The 15,843-nt window shown below is 37.7% G+C and overlaps 1 protein-coding gene across 1 annotated transcript in view; it reads right to left on the bottom strand.

Annotated features, from left to right (window-relative positions):
• SLC26A7 (solute carrier family 26 member 7) overlaps positions 1-15,843 on the bottom strand; it is a 152,937-nt gene that overhangs the window by 92,858 nt on the left and 44,236 nt on the right. Inside the window, exons 5-10 of the mRNA XM_068397215.1 lie at positions 10,480-10,632; positions 9,689-9,771; positions 7,921-8,068; positions 5,732-5,845; positions 2,581-2,658; positions 1,018-1,113 (exon numbers count right to left, since the gene is read on the bottom strand). Coding sequence (XP_068253316.1) covers positions 1,018-1,113; positions 2,581-2,658; positions 5,732-5,845; positions 7,921-8,068; positions 9,689-9,771; positions 10,480-10,632 — 672 coding nt within the window. The remainder of the gene's footprint in view (positions 1-1,017; positions 1,114-2,580; positions 2,659-5,731; positions 5,846-7,920; positions 8,069-9,688; positions 9,772-10,479; positions 10,633-15,843) is intronic.

The raw sequence follows: 15,843 nt of genomic DNA, 5'->3' as shown, positions 1-15,843 counted from the left end.
AAAAATCTCACATAACCAAACATGATATTTACTCAGCTCTGCTTTCCATACTGAAATCCAGTACTCTATAAAAAATGTTTTATTCAGTCTAGACTTAACATTACTGCTGTAGAATATTAAGTCACTGGTGGGTTCAACAAAGTTCAATATTACCTCCAGTAGCCTATATAACCCACCACAGAGGAGAAGGATATGGCCAAAATACCTTTCTGAATATTTCTTAACTGAAACTGCATAAGCAAAAGTTCCAAAAGCTTTATGGGATGTCAATATGTATTTATGTAAGTGGTTAGAGGTTTTGGTTCCACTAATGGGCCAATACATTCAAAAACCCCCACAGGAGAGAAATCTAAGAGTCTTCCTAAACGTGGACTCATCTTTAATATTTGCTAGGAATTCTGTGCAAATGAATGTCAGACTATTTAGGCTTTCCATTAAACTAGATTTTCATACTCTCTCTCTTTCCGTCTATCTGCTTTTTCTGATGTATTCCTCCTCTCATACTGCAGAATCTTTCATTATGATCAAACTGTAGATACCCTGTTTGAAAAATCTGGAAGAGTTAAGGCAATTTACCTACAGCACCCTAGGACATGTATTTTTCTGCATCTCTAGTGTTTCCAGTTCTGTTTGTCCTGTATGGTCATTCCATATCCCCAGAGGACAAAGATACCAGAATCTCTTCAGTAATACTACAATAGCAAAAGCATGCTAATCAGAGAAGGCGTACAAAATTAGACACACATCTGCTCAGATTAACCTGATCTGTCTGTATACACATCTTTAGCATTAAATTAGGTTTGATTCTTTATCATTTGCTAAAATTTGATTTTTTTAAAACAATTGACTTTACAGATGCTGTTATTCTGAGACAGAAAATAAGCTAATAGTACACAAAACCCCTAATAATAATGGCTTACACTTATCTCTTCTAGGGCCACAGAACTATTAAAGTTTATTTAGCAGGTATTTGTTAAAGGGTCTCAGGAAAACCTCCTTAGATTAAGTTTCACTTACCCAGTCTATTTTATCCACATTCCAATATTTTTTTAAGTCACGGAACTGCATTAGCATCCCCTTCAAGCCCACAACAATAATGCTTGCTAGCACACACTGCAAAAAAAATAAAAAACAAATGTAATTTACAGAATTGGTAGTGAAAACAAGTGCTCTTTCTTCAATTTAGCAGTCCCTATTATCATTAAATTTTCAGAAAAATGAAGTTAGTGTTTTGAAAATGGGATAAGCACAGGTGTCCTTGTGACACAAATGTAACAATATCAAACCCAATTTTTTTCCTGAAGGCAACCTATAGGCCACCTAATTGTGAGAAAAATGACAGAAACTTCAGGGCTTCCTGAGACTCTCCATGTGTTGCCAGACCAACTACATTCTGCCATAGTCTGGGGGACTCAGAAGCAAATCAATACTCAACTTCTGCACAGTGAAGTATTTTAACGCCCATTCTTCTCCACCTAGAGAAGGCCTCTAGAGCAAAAAATCCATTAACTTTGAGGGAAACAAAAAAATTTATTGTTCTCCAAATCAGAAAGGGAGAGGAGAAGGATGAAGAAATCAACCGGAGCCAAAAAGGATGGAGTACAAATCTATGGACTTGCAGTGCATAGGTGAGGAGGGCTGAAAAACCATAGCAGAAAAGAAATAAAATATCAAGAAAGTAGCATGCAAAAAGGTTTTTTTAAAGTATGGGAAAAAAAAACCTACAGGAAAGCAGACAAAATTTACATATAATTCATATAAAAAATGAAGGGAGGAAAGCAGTATAGTAAGAAAAAGGACATATTGTGCACCCCTCTTCAAGTGTCCTTACTTCACGTGGTTAAAATAAGCTATAAAATATCTGTGCTTGAAAAGTGAGAACCTTCATGTGATGCTATGTAAACAATAGCGCAAGGTAAATTTAAAACACAGTTGAGTTAAAGTTTCGTGTACAAACGTGGCAGAATTATGGATAATTTTGGAGCTGTATTTTGCATCTTTGACATGCCTCTAGTTAAAATTAGCTATTAATTTGTAATATCAGAAGCTAGATACAGCATATGTGAAAACACACCACGTTCCTTTACAGAGTCTTAGTGTAGAAGATGTATTCTATGACAGAGATATAAGGATACCTCATAATCTTTCTGTAATTAAAATTAAATCACTATCTACAATCATTTGTGTCAAATTTATTTGAAAAGTAAAGTCATATATCCTATGCATAACTGGAGAAAAATTGTGGATCTTCATTAATTTATACCACACTTTGTCAATTTACAAATCCACAGCAATATGGATGTATATTTTTCATAAACTACAAGCCAAAAGTAAGTAGAGGAGAAATGCTTTCTTATATGCTCATGTGAGGGACTATATATGCAACTGTATATGTGTAAAATCTATATGTATTATGTTGTCACCTCTGTATTTTATGATTTTGAGACTTGCTGTGCGCTTTCTATTATTTCTCCCACTGAAATTAAACAGAACTGTTTTAAAGGTAGTACTGTCTTTTCCTGAAAGAAGTTAAGTCATTAGAAAATGTTTGATATAATCTTTAAAAAAGAAGTACCGTACCATAGGCAGCCAGTACAACATAGGTCCAATTGCATAGATCACCACAAGAATCAATACACAAGAGATAAGGCAAGCCACCTAAAACAATAAACAAGAAAAGCAGATCATTCAGTCTAACAAAAAAAAAAAATTAAAATGTGTGAAAAGGACTAATTATCAAATATTGTAGACGAAGTCAAGAATGAGATATTGAAGACGTTAACTATTAACGTATCTATGGATTGTAGATGCATATAATTTCAGTTTTAATCTCTGGTGATTATCTTCAGCCAACTACAGTGAAAACATAGTAAGAGATCTCAACATCCGTGCTTGACCCTGCTGACAGCACTCAGACAACAGACCACAGCACCACTTACATGCTCGGTTATTAAATGGAGCGTATGTGTGCAATATCTCATCCCAGAAGTTTCTCAGCACCTGCTGTCATTCTGTAACATATTTATAGCCGTGCACCCTATGTTACACTAAATTACAGATCTGTCATAGCACTGACCAAAAATTATATAAGGACAACTGTGCCATCATTTTTGCACAGAAGAAGATTTCTAACTTCTTTTACTAGTAAAAAGGTTACACTAAAAGGAAAGTATTGCTTTTAGTCAGAAACCACCAATGATTTCATGTTAATATCAGTAGACTTTACTTTAGAAAATGTAGGAACAATTTCTTTTTAATATATAAAAAAGTATAATTAATGCAGGTGACATGAATCCAGTCAAATATACGGTCTAAGAATTATATGTTTCTTCACAGTATTATATGGTATTATTTTGATGGAAAACTATAGTAAAATTGCAGTTTCCTACTCCACTCTGACTGCTCACAAAGTAGAGTACTTCTGGTCTCAGTCAGATACAGTCCAGATTCACAGAAGGTTTTTGATGATAAGTAGACAGATGCTCACTTTATTTTTATATTGATAATATGTTTCTGTACTAAAATAATTAGGTTTCATTTTAAGAGACAAGTTGTTAAAAACAAAACCAGACAAGTTGTTAAAACACTAGGAAATTAAAGGCATGGTGTACTTAAAAATACCATCAAGAAAGATAGACAGTGTGTTTACAGAAAAAGGGACACAAAATCTGCTGGTAAAGTCACAAGGAACTTTTCCCTCTTTCTGCCTTCTCAAAAAGGAAAAAAAAGTGTTGATTCTATTTGAAGGACATTTCTAGCCCATGATACAGTCCCTCACTTCTGTTTTCTCCCAGGAAAAGATACCACTGAAGAATAAATGACATCACTGAATACCAGGTGTAGCCGTTGGAGAAAAAAAAGGGCTGCTCTGAGCCCTGAAAGGCTCTTTGCGTTTCTTTCATGACGTGTGCCAAAGTAAACTGACTTTTCTCTATGTAGTCAAAGCAACCCTTCACTCTTCTTTTTGCCTATGATCTGTCCAACATTTATTAGTGATGTTCTTCTCATCTCTTCATTCTGCCTAGACAGCCCCAAAAGTAGAAGATTGAGTGGATGCCTTGCTTTCCAAAAAGAAGGCAGGAGAGATAATTTTATGATTATTAAAGTACTCTCATAGTGCTAACACATGTCCACACTCTAACTTTTGGATGCAGGCTGTCCTATACTGTGAAACCAATGGATAAAAACAAGTATGTACATGTTATTTTTACCATGTACTTCCTACCATGAAATCAGACTATGGTGGTTTCTTTTTCCATTTCATATATTGAATGAAACCTTCTGTTGGGGCCTATGCCTACAAGTACCAGAGCCAAAGTGCTCAGATACCTTATATGCCTTCAGGTTATAAGTCTTCAGGTACAGGTCTTCAGGTTACCTTAAAGCTTCCCTGGAAAAGCCATGATGCAGTACAACTGCAAATCGTACAGACAATATGTGAACAGGTAACAGAAGAGGTTGTCTGTGAGGATGTGGGCACATGGTATGACATTGAATACAGCTCAGAGATATGAAATAGCTAACAGCAAAGCGGTAGCTAAACTATTTGCATATAAATGCTTTTAAAGATTATTATTGGATAAATTATTCATTGTGACTAATTGAATCCAGAGTACTGTGTAGACTAATTAGCAAGTAATTAACATGTAGAGTTTTGAAATAAAGCCCTGTATCATTTCCTAGTATTGTGGTATCTGCATGAGAAATAATTGCAGGACACTGTCAAGAACTATAGACTGTACTGAGCCTTGTCTGTTGTACCTTGTTACCCTTTTCCTTGTAATTAATGTCCTTTACACAGGCAAGAGCAACAGTTCTAAAAAGACAATAGCAACGAACTCTGAAGGACATAACATTTATACGGCAGGGTGCCACTGATGGGCCCTTGAGTTTCAGAGGAAGGAGGGAAGGGCAGTGCTTAGGAGGCTACCCCAGGGGTGTCCCAGCTGTGGTGGCCCGCATGGTGCCACCACACGCAAAGGTCATAGATGAGCGGTTTGCTGCAGCTCTTTTTCACGAGCACAGTTTGGACAGGTAACAGCTTCACGGGGTCACAATTATAATTTTCAAGAATTGCAGTTCCTTCTTTTCTAAGCTGCTGCAATGAGAGCTTGTGGGTTTAGCTTCCAACCGTAGGAAATAGCACAAAAAAAATCCTCAAAAATCTGAGTGTTGTCTCTGTGAGCTCAGTGTATACTGAGGGACAGGACAAATACACACTGTCACAAGGCAAAAGTTGGGAGATTACTTTTTTTTTTAACAAGCAGGTCTTAAGGTTACTTTCACTTTATTTTGAAAATCAGATAGAAGCACTAAATCAAATCTGATTTTTTCCTAAAACTGCAGTTTAACCTGTACCTTTAAATCCATTAAACACCATTAGAGGGCACTTTTGTTACAGTGCTGACAAAGTCACGTAAAACTGAGAGGGCTTGTGTGTACTTTCCTGCATCCTGAAAACATGACACCTAGCCTCCTTACTGCCACAGACGTTGGAGTTTATATTGAATTAAACAGGTGAAAATTAATAAGTGGAACCATTAGCTTGTCTAGTAAGACAGCTGCTGATCAGATGCAATTCCATGCAGATTGTTAAAAGTGACAGGGCACAGTCATTTCCCAGGACAGAAGAGAAGGGACAATAGGGAAATACAATGGATAAATCAGTACGAGTTTCAGTGAGCTGTATCTTAACCTTAATTCTTCTACTTGCTTCACTCTAACCCATTACCTGTGTTTTGGCGCCCGTACTGTATAAAAGTGCTGTCCGTCCCATCGCTGCAGCACTTGGTATGCAGAAGAAAAATGAAGAAATCACATTGCTGAGGCCATGAGCCAAAAGTTCCTGCAAAGTTGTTAAATAGAATATTTTTTTCCTATTTTTCTGTCATTTCAATGCTTCTTGCCAACAAAGGAGTCCCCTATGTAAATATTAACAATGACAAAGGATGGCCATATTTTTGAGGGAAAAAAAATCACATATGTACATGAGAAAAGATCTTCCAACACAATATATCTTCTCACAACTCAGAACTAATTTGAATGATAGAGTTGCTGAAGTAGATTCATCAGAAGTAGGAGGCACGTTTTGTTCACAGAATAAATGGCATTGCTAAGTTTTGAAGATGAAATTCAGCCAAAATATTTACATCTTGATCCACATCTGCATTTTAACAGGCCAGAGACTCAAGTAGTGGGATCTGGACAGCGTCCAGCTTATTTCTGGCTTATGACACTACTGGAAAAAGACGCTGATTTTTTTTCTTTTGGAGCATGCTTTAGTGAAAGTGAAGTATGGTAGCAGCACTGCATGCTGTCTTTCCTTACAAATATATTTGGTGTTTATTCACAGTCAAAATGCGGACATGTCTGAACAAAGATTTATAGAAGAAAAAGTGGGGAAGCCACCTCCTATCTGCAGCCTGAGCTGAACAGTGTTTTCTAAGAAAGCACCCCAACTTGGCTACCCAGCATCAGTCTTCTTCCCCAGACTGTAAGGAGCTCACTCGTCTCCTGGGGGCACTGTGTAAGAAAAGACCTCAGTACTGCTAGGAGTGCCTAGGACACAAATGGTATTGTATCCAGCCAGGGCAACACCTGATCATAAGTTTGTCTTTACAGCACAGAACATCACCACTTTAAAGCTCCCCAGACAGACTTGCACACCCACATGCCACGATTCAGAGCCCGATGCCTGTCCCCTGAATGGCCAGATGCACCATCCCACTGCCATTGTAGTCTCTGTTCTCATGGAGGTTTTGCTTTTTACCCCATTATTCGATGCAGATATACACATAGTTTCCAACACTTCTGTAATCGAGCTGTGTAGGCTACAAGTTTTCCAAAGATGCAGAAAGACGTACAGGTTGCTGTGATCCATTTAGTGCCCTTGAGACAATGCAGCCTATCACCCTGGAAGCCTGACTTAAGCTCAAAGCATTTTCCCTCCGCTCCCTAGAAATCGTGGCTCTGAAGCACCAGTAAAGATTCACGGCACAATATATTCATTCTGAAAAATATTTCAGAGACCTGAGTAGACAAGAACATTCCCACCATATTTTCCCATGATGTAAGAGCTGTAAGACAGGCACTGACGTAGCAAGACTGACCTGTCTAGACAGGGTGTTTAAATAGACCTCTAGCAGCAAAACCAACCATTCTTCATTTAACCTTATGTCATTTATCCGAAAACAGTTAAGACAAAGGTGGGGGCATCATTTTCTTCACACAGCACTATTGTCAGTTATTTAAAATTGAGCGTTTCTTACCACAGTGCTTGAATTATCGTCTCTGCGGTTTTCCAGTTGGCTTGGATTTACCCACCCATCATGACTAGTAGTTAGGTAGTGCAGAAACTAACACTCCACTTTTATTTAAGCGTGTCCGCTGTAAAGTGGAACTCCGCACAGAAAGCTCCTATGGCTGCAAATTTGGCAGCGCTCTTTGAATCCACCCTGCTTTTATACAAATAAACCTTCATTTCAAATGAGACTTCTACTTTGCATAAGCTTCATTTTATAACATCAGATATGTCCTGGGGCTATAAGTATCTGGTTTATTTTTAGAACTGCTTTGTTTCTTTAGTCAGTGGTTGATTTAACATCTTAGCTGGTCTTTAAGAGCTCAGCTGCCAGAGGAGAAGCTGTCTCGTCTTTAAACACTGGAAAACACATTAACACCCAAATGCTGCACCGAACGCAGCATTACGAGATTATCCTGAAGGATGCATTTCCCCAAAAGGAGCAGCTCAAACAAGTAGAGCATTTTGCAGAGCTGATTTGGACTAGATTTGGGGTTTACTGTACTCACTGGAAGGCCTTAGCGTGCTGTATGGAACATACCCTTTCCTACTGGGCATTCATCTATAATACCTTTCCAAAATGGTGAAGAAATTTCATGGCTAAGGATGAAGAGCTTTACCTGGTTGTCATCCACAGTGTACTTAAACTTTTTAGCAGAGCCTTGGGCTAGAGCTAGTGATGCTACGTAACCAACCAGTGCTACTCCAAAAGCTTCAATGACTACTTCCGGTAGGATGTTCATGGGTGGTGTTTTTGGTGATGGTAACCTATAAAAAATAAAGACAGTCCTTTTTGCAAAGCCTGGTACACAGCCTCGATATACCCGTAGTTCATGAAAATACAAGAGAAATAATCTTTGCATGCACAGCTGATTTTTTTAATACTTGTGAAGTGACATTTTTCAATATTTGATATTGATAAGATCTTGATCTGTGGAGAACTGCAGGGGAGAATTCGTACAGGAAGATGAAACAGTTTCAGGTGGACTCTTCCATTTGCAAACTTTGATTTGAGAAATTATGAAGGGATCCTTATAAATTAGCTCCCCCACCGACAGATAAAATCAGCAGCCATCCCTAATTTTGTAACATGCAATAAAAGAAACTCTACTGTATATTTTTTCTTTTTTATATTTGGCTTTCCTGTAAAGTTTAATTTAAACCTTTTAAACAATTTAGTCTTCCTGTAGGTTATGGACAGTGTGGACATTTATTCCATCTAATGGAGACCTTCTAATGGGGACTGCAATGAAATGCCCCAGTTAAGAATCGAATCACCCCAGACTGTCTCTGTACTCCACTAAAAGACTTCAGTCTCTCCAGAGCACAAAGCACACCACCTAAGAGCTAAACTGGGCCCTGAAGGTTTCTAGTGCTCTCCACCGACAAGGCAGTTAGATATTTCAGGTAAGGGCCTAAAAATACATAGTAATGATCCAGGCTTCTGCTTGTATTTTTCAACACTACAGGATCTTCTCATGAGAGGTTAGACAGAAAATAAGCTCCTGATTAAAGCTGCACAAATACAATTTAGCTGTTCACAGCATATGCCAAAAGGGGATACTTAACCCTGTTTTAACCTCAGATACATAGTATGTGATACATGCCCTATATACTTAAAAACAATTTTCTTTCTCAGTGACTTCTCTTATTTTTATTTCTATCAGTGCAAGCTGCCACACATGCACTCATGCTGTCTTGGACTACTTAAAGTCTACTTTGTGAAATTTAGGGAAACTACAATTTCCAAAAGGGAGATTAGACAACAGCTGTGCTGTTCCTTACCAACCCTTGGAGTCTGAGCATTCCTCGTAATAGCTAATCTAATTTCTCTTTCCAGCTAATTATACTGAACATTTTTTTTCCCTTCTCAAGGTCACAGGGAAAAATGTATCACTATCTCTAGTCAGAATGTTCTTTTCTGGTTTAAGCATATCTAAATCCTTTACTTTTCCTCAGAAATTACATTTTCTAAAATAGCTATATAAGTGAGTGGAGAAGAATGAAGTGCAGTAATCTACAAGCCTTATCTCATTGCAAGTCCTTTCTGCTGATAACCGAACACAACCCTCAAAAAGCAGGTTGCAATAATCTTGTAGAGGGTGGTCTGCCCTCCTGTCATGCATCCATCAGCCATCATCAAGTACTTAGTACCTACCTTTTATTCCATAAAGTAATGAAAAGGCTATGAAAAGGTACAAGAAAGTCTGCATACAGATATACCTTTTTAACAAGGGGTTGAATTGTGACAGAGTATTTGAGGAGGATGGAAATGAACATAATAGATTTTTGCCATTTTTTATTTCAGAAAACTACTTTGGCCTCTTCAGAGACTATTCTCAGAACTAAACATATTTAAAAGCCACAAGCTAATAAAAACCACATTACCCTTTAGGAATATGTCCCACAACTTCTAGCCCGTAGACGTATTCCATGTCACCATAGTAGCAGGCAATGGATGTAGCAATTATCTATTGATTCAATACAGAAAAAGATGTTATGTTTCTATCGCTTTTAGCTTCTCACATGGTCCTTATCATTGCCATACCCAAGCACATGACAGTGTTCATGCATTTATCCTTACATCAATACAATAAGACAGAGAAGTATATTACAAAAATTTTTGCAAATGTGGAAGAGAGGCAAAAGAAACTAAGATCTGGTTATTTGCTTAGTTCTTAAAGTAGGGATTTACAATGCAATAGCTAATTTCAATTTAGCCTATGCTACGTGAAAGGAAAACTGTAAGGAAAATTACAGAAAGCAATAGCATAGGTATTTAACTTTGTTGCAGATAAATAACAAGCAACATCTAAGCCACAACTACCTAGCACAAGCCTTGCATGGAGTTTCAATGTGCCAGTTACTTTTCATTTTCTATTTCAGACTTCTTACTCTTTAACATTCTAGGCTTCATGTTCTTGTGATTATGTGAAAAGTAGTAAACACATGAAAAATATTATACAAATCGGGAACGTATGCCACTTCTTTCTTAATTATTTAGCCAAACTGATTCCTGTTCTTACATTTAACATACAGCCATGAAAATTAGCTATCCATTTAATAAGTGGCAGGTGTGGCTGTGGGTAACTATAGACAGCACAGTAAACTGCAGCAGATTAGTTGTACCACTGAAAGCTTTGTAAAGCAAAAAGCCTGATATTTGATCCTGTACTTACCAAAACTAGATCGATGGGAAGAACAACTTTAATGTTTCTCTGAAATTTCTCATTCAGTTCTTTAACAAGAACAAGGACAACAATGCTCAGCAAGGAGAGAAGTAAAGCCTCCAACTGAACTGATCCAATATTCTCAAATATGTAGGCATAAATCTACAGTGAACAACAAATAAAAATCATAGATCAAAAAATACATCATTCTGGGTCTTAATCTATGGCATATTCTACACAGCTTCATACAACTCAAAGTATTCATGAGCTCTGAATAAATACTGCAGGAGCTGAGACATCTGACAAGCTGGCCTCCACTTAAGATTTTGCAAGGAAGAAAATCATGAATTTACTATCGCTAAAATACTATGGACTTTTGAAAGCTCAAAAAAAAATGCAGTGAATATTTATATATATGTATTTACAAATTTCTATTGGTAGAAGCAGGCAAGAAAATCCAGTCAATGTGATATGTATCCTTTTCATATTCAGCCTCATTAAATTTAGTGAGATAAACAAGTATTGCACAAAAATGTTGAGAGAAGCTTACACATACAAAGATTTCTTTTCAGTATCCTTAGCTCATAACATCCATCGACTCTAATAGTAAAAGTTACTTCTGAGGAAGAATTTTAAAAAACAAAGAGGAGGGGGAAAAAAGGAGAGAGAGGAAGAACAAAAAGGGAATGAAAATGCAGTAGTGGCTGGATAGGAAGAGAAGCAACAAGAATCTTCCTAGGTGCACATCTTCAGGGCATCCTCTCCAGTGCAGGAGGGGATCCATCCAAATATTTTTCCAGAGTAACTGTACCGCTTCTGCAGGGCGCACTCAGTCTCCCTGTTAGTTGCTCTTGCCCATTACACTTACAGTGCTCCATGGAGCATGCATTGATCAGGTCCAGATGCCGCACACACTAATTAGCTGTCAAGCCTTGTGTATGTATGTTATTGACTATTTAAATAATTAATATTATCTACTAAGTCCTGTTTCTTTCCCTAGCATAAACTTCTAAGTTAAAACCTGCAAAGCAAGAGGTAAAAAAAGGTAGGGGAAGAAGGGGTGATTCACACATCAGTGGCAAGTGCTTTCCAGGGGAAACTCTCCACAGCAAGGTGCCAGAATTGCTGGTGCGAGGGGTGAGGTACGCTGGACCACAAGGTTCGAAGTCCTCCTGCAGTGGGCTCTGGGATGTCAGGGAATGGCTACATCACTGCAAGTGAGAGGCAGACTGCAGTGTTAAAAGAGAAAGAGGAGACTGGAGCAGAGCTATGGAGTTGCAAATTGGAAGCCCTCAGCTTTTCAAAGGTTAAGGTGTGGTGCAACATGCTGTAAAACATGTTTAGAAAAACATAGTTGGGTCTATGATGAAGAAAGGAAATATGGCACTGAATATAAGGAATCTGTGGAATAGAAATACGGAATAGTAATAGAATGACCAATGGTCATGAGTAACAGGGATCTCTGATGAAGAATACAATGTTGTAAGTAACCTCAGAAGAATGCAGTTGCCTTTACACCATCGCAGATGAGACAGTTATCAGTGAACTGTAATTTCAGTTTTACTCTGTATTTGAGGGTCCAGAAAATGAGACATAAATCAGTACGATAACAGATTAACAGAAAGTGATGAAAAAATCACAGGTTTACTGGAATAGTTAGAAGGAGTGAAGAAAGTTAGAGGGAACTTCTGTCCCAATAAACAAAGCAATAATCAGTAATCAGATCCCTATCACAAGTTATTTTCAGGCCTCATGAATAAAAGGAATAGTCTATTGCCTGAAAGAACAAAGAGGCATGAAAATGGATGTAATGCACATGCTTACTAAAGCTGCAGGGGAAAAAAAACAGGGTAGGCTCAGTGCCTTGAATTCTGCATTTATATCCTGGGAACAGTTGTGTAGCCTGAAAGGTAAACCATATACAGAACAGAAGCTAAAATCTAGGATGTTGATTTAGACTACATCACAAGTAACTTCTTTTTAAACCATAACATTAAGGATAATGAAATCAAGCAACTGAGGCTTGAAATAATAATATATTAAAAAAGGGTTTTCTCTGGCAACAACTAAGATGATCACTAAAATAAATGAAAAGTGACACTTGTAGTTTTATCAAAATAAAGATTAACAATTTTCTGCCCCAGAGAACCTATTCTCAAATACATGTATAATGCTAACAAGGTCTGACAGTTTGGAGCTTAAATACATGTATTTATACTGGACAGGAAAAAGTACTAGAAAAATTATCTTAAGAAGTAACCCTGTTCTAGCAGAAAGGTGAACAATATGATTATAAATTTTTTTCCACTGTTTTGATTCTGTCACTCCTTGAAGAGATGATGCTCATTTTGAAGAATGAGTAAATTAAAATAACTTCCTGATTTTTCCTCTCTCATCCTTTCCAAAAATATTTTCGTAATCTATAAGGGGAAAAAAACAAATAGAATCCTTCTAAAAATGGTTGCAGAAAAAAGACAAAACGCAATTTTCCTCCTAAAGAGGAAAATTTAGTGCAGTCCTTTGAAATTCAGCCTTTGGGCTTTTGATTAAGGATGCACAGTAGAACCCAGCACAAATGTTTCTCAGAACCCAGGAAAACATTTTAAAATCAACTTGTTAAATAATATGATCTATGTACATCATAAATCTGAAGAATGGTAATCAAACCACAGGTTTTAACCACATATTGCCCCACTGTAATCAGAAAATATATGGATTGTGTCTTGAGTGGCTTGGGACTAGTCTCTGTACCCATAATTTCCCAATAATGCATTTTCAAGAGAGCACAGGACTTGGCTCAGTGCCCAAGCAGAAGCTGTGATTAATTAGGACAAAAGGAGGCAATCTGGACAACTATGTTGCAAACTGTGCCCACAAACTCACCAGAGGCTGAGCTAGATAGAAGGTGAAGTGGTAAGAGAAGGGAAGAAACTGATTGATTCCTAATTGTCAAAGTCAAAGAGATGTGGGCTTGCTTTAAAGAACGGTGTCTGTTGAAGTGTCAGCATTAGCTATCTGTGTTTATGTCATTTAATTTAATTTTCCTAGACAAAGTGCGACATCAGATTGGGTGAATAAATACAATTTTAATGAAAGATTACAAAGACATATGCATAAGCTTTTAGAATTTCTGTCTTTCTTTACAAATTGACTAAAAAAAGAAGCTTCCATTTAATTTTTAAAATAAATAGCCAAATCTTGTAGACCCTTGTCACAGCTTTTTCAGACTTCACAGCAAACACTTTATATGAACTGCTTAATGTATTCTTTGGTGTTTCCCTTCAAATCATACGTCCCTTTAGCACGTCGTCTACATCAGCCAAAAAATGAAAAAGAGTGAGACTACCAATGCTTCGTAGCTTGTACGAGTTCAATAGCACCAACAGCCCTATCCCTGAAGCATCTGTAGTACACTGAAACAATTCTGGCAGTAATAGGTAAATATTAAATCAATTGCTACATCAGACTAAAGAGCTTCTCACTGACCGGTCTGTTCCCGGGTAATCATTCTCTGAAAACCAAAAAACACCCATTTCGTGACATGACCGGCAACACCAGCAGACCATTACACAAACCACTCACAGGCTCTTCAGAAAAAAAAGGGCACATGGCTCTTAACATGAATGTGGTTAACATATACTACAGCTGCTTCTCTATACTATACAGTTCACATGTTATACTGTCCAGTCGGTTACTGTACTCATCCAAGGTGAAAGTGTAAATCCTAGATGTAAGCACCTCAAGCTTGTAACAGCACTGGCATCTGATTCAAAAGTATTTACAAATATTTTCATCACAAACATCATTACGAACTCAGTATTTTGCATATTTTGATGATGCTCTTTCTGAAATAATTTAGAAATTATGTAGCAGAATTTAGTTTGATATTGCAGTGTACAAAGCAAATTTTGTGTCATTATATAATTAACAAAATTTAAAAATACAGCAATGTTATATTAATTGATCTGCTACCCCCTTTTTTTATTTTTATTGCTAGTTTTGCTAGTTTTTAATGGAAGTGATCTGGCCATATTATGAGGAATCAGTGAACATTTTGGCAATCGATGCAAATTTGCACATAAAGGAAAAAAACAAATATTCTAACTTTGCACACATATATATAGAGACATTGAATATCTCTGTTCTCATGGGAAATTAATAGCTTTGAGTTCCTCTATATTTTCACATACTTCCATAGGGTAATAACGAAAATTGTAATGGTTTATATTCTAGAAAGAATGTGTATCCTGATGTATTAATGAAGTGCTCTGAGTTTTTTTTTTTAATGTATATGTGAAAACACAAAAGATTAGTTCTAAAATGAGTATAGAGGCTGAAGCAAACAAAAGAACTAAAGGAACATATTAGTTAAAACACTTAATACAGTTTAAGAGTAGATGACCTTGTTGCATTTTCAAAAATGGTTCATTCTGATGTTTCTCAGACAAATACAACACACTGTAGGAAAAAAGTACATGCAACTACTATGAACTGCGAATTAAGGGGCAGGCTGGCAGGGGTGATACTGTTGTGGGTGTCTATTACAGGCCACCGGATCAGGATGAGGAGGGTGATGAGGCCTTCTACAGGCAGCTGAGAGCAGTCTCGCAATTACAGGGCCTGGTTGTTGTGGGGGATTTCAACTACCCTGATATTTGCTGGGAGGCCTACTCAGCCAGCCATCCTCAGTCCAGGAGGTTCCTCCAGTGCATTGATGATAACTTACTGATGCAAATGGTGGATGAGCCAACTAGGAGAGGAGCGCTGCTGGATCTGATCCTCACTAACAAGGAGGGTCTGGTTGAAGAGGTGAAGGTTGAGGGCAGCCTTGGTTGTAGTGACCATGAGATGGTAGAGTTCAGGATCTCATGTGGCAGGAACAGAATAGCTAGCAGAATCACAACCCTGGACTTCAGGAGGGCCAACTTTGGCCTTTTCAAGCAATTGCTAGGGGAAATCCCATGGGACAGGGTACTAGAAGGTAAGGGGGCCCAAGATAGTTGGTTAGCTTTCAAGGACTGCTTCTTCCGAGCTCAAGATCAGAGCATCCCAGCAGGTAGGAAGTCAAGGAAGGGTACCAGGAGACCTGCATGGTTAAACAGGGAACTGCTGGGCAAACTCAAGTGGAAGAAGAGGGTGTACAGATCATGGAAGGAGGGGCTGGCCACTTGGGAGGAATATAAGTCTGTTGTCAGAGGATGTAGGGAGGCAACTAGGAAATCTAAGGCCTCCTTGGAATTAAACCTTGCAAGAGAGGTCAAAGACAACAGAAAGGGCTTCTTCAAATACATTGCAGGTAAAACCAACACTAGAGGCAATGTAGGCCCACTGATGAATGAGGTGGGGGCCCTGGAGACAAAGGATAAAAAGAAG

Source organism: Nyctibius grandis, chromosome 3, assembly GCF_013368605.1.
Source record: "Nyctibius grandis isolate bNycGra1 chromosome 3, bNycGra1.pri, whole genome shotgun sequence".
NCBI lineage: Eukaryota > Metazoa > Chordata > Aves > Nyctibiiformes > Nyctibiidae > Nyctibius > Nyctibius grandis.
The sequence above is the reverse complement of the archived record's forward strand: the minus strand, read 5'-3'. Positions and strand labels throughout refer to the sequence as shown.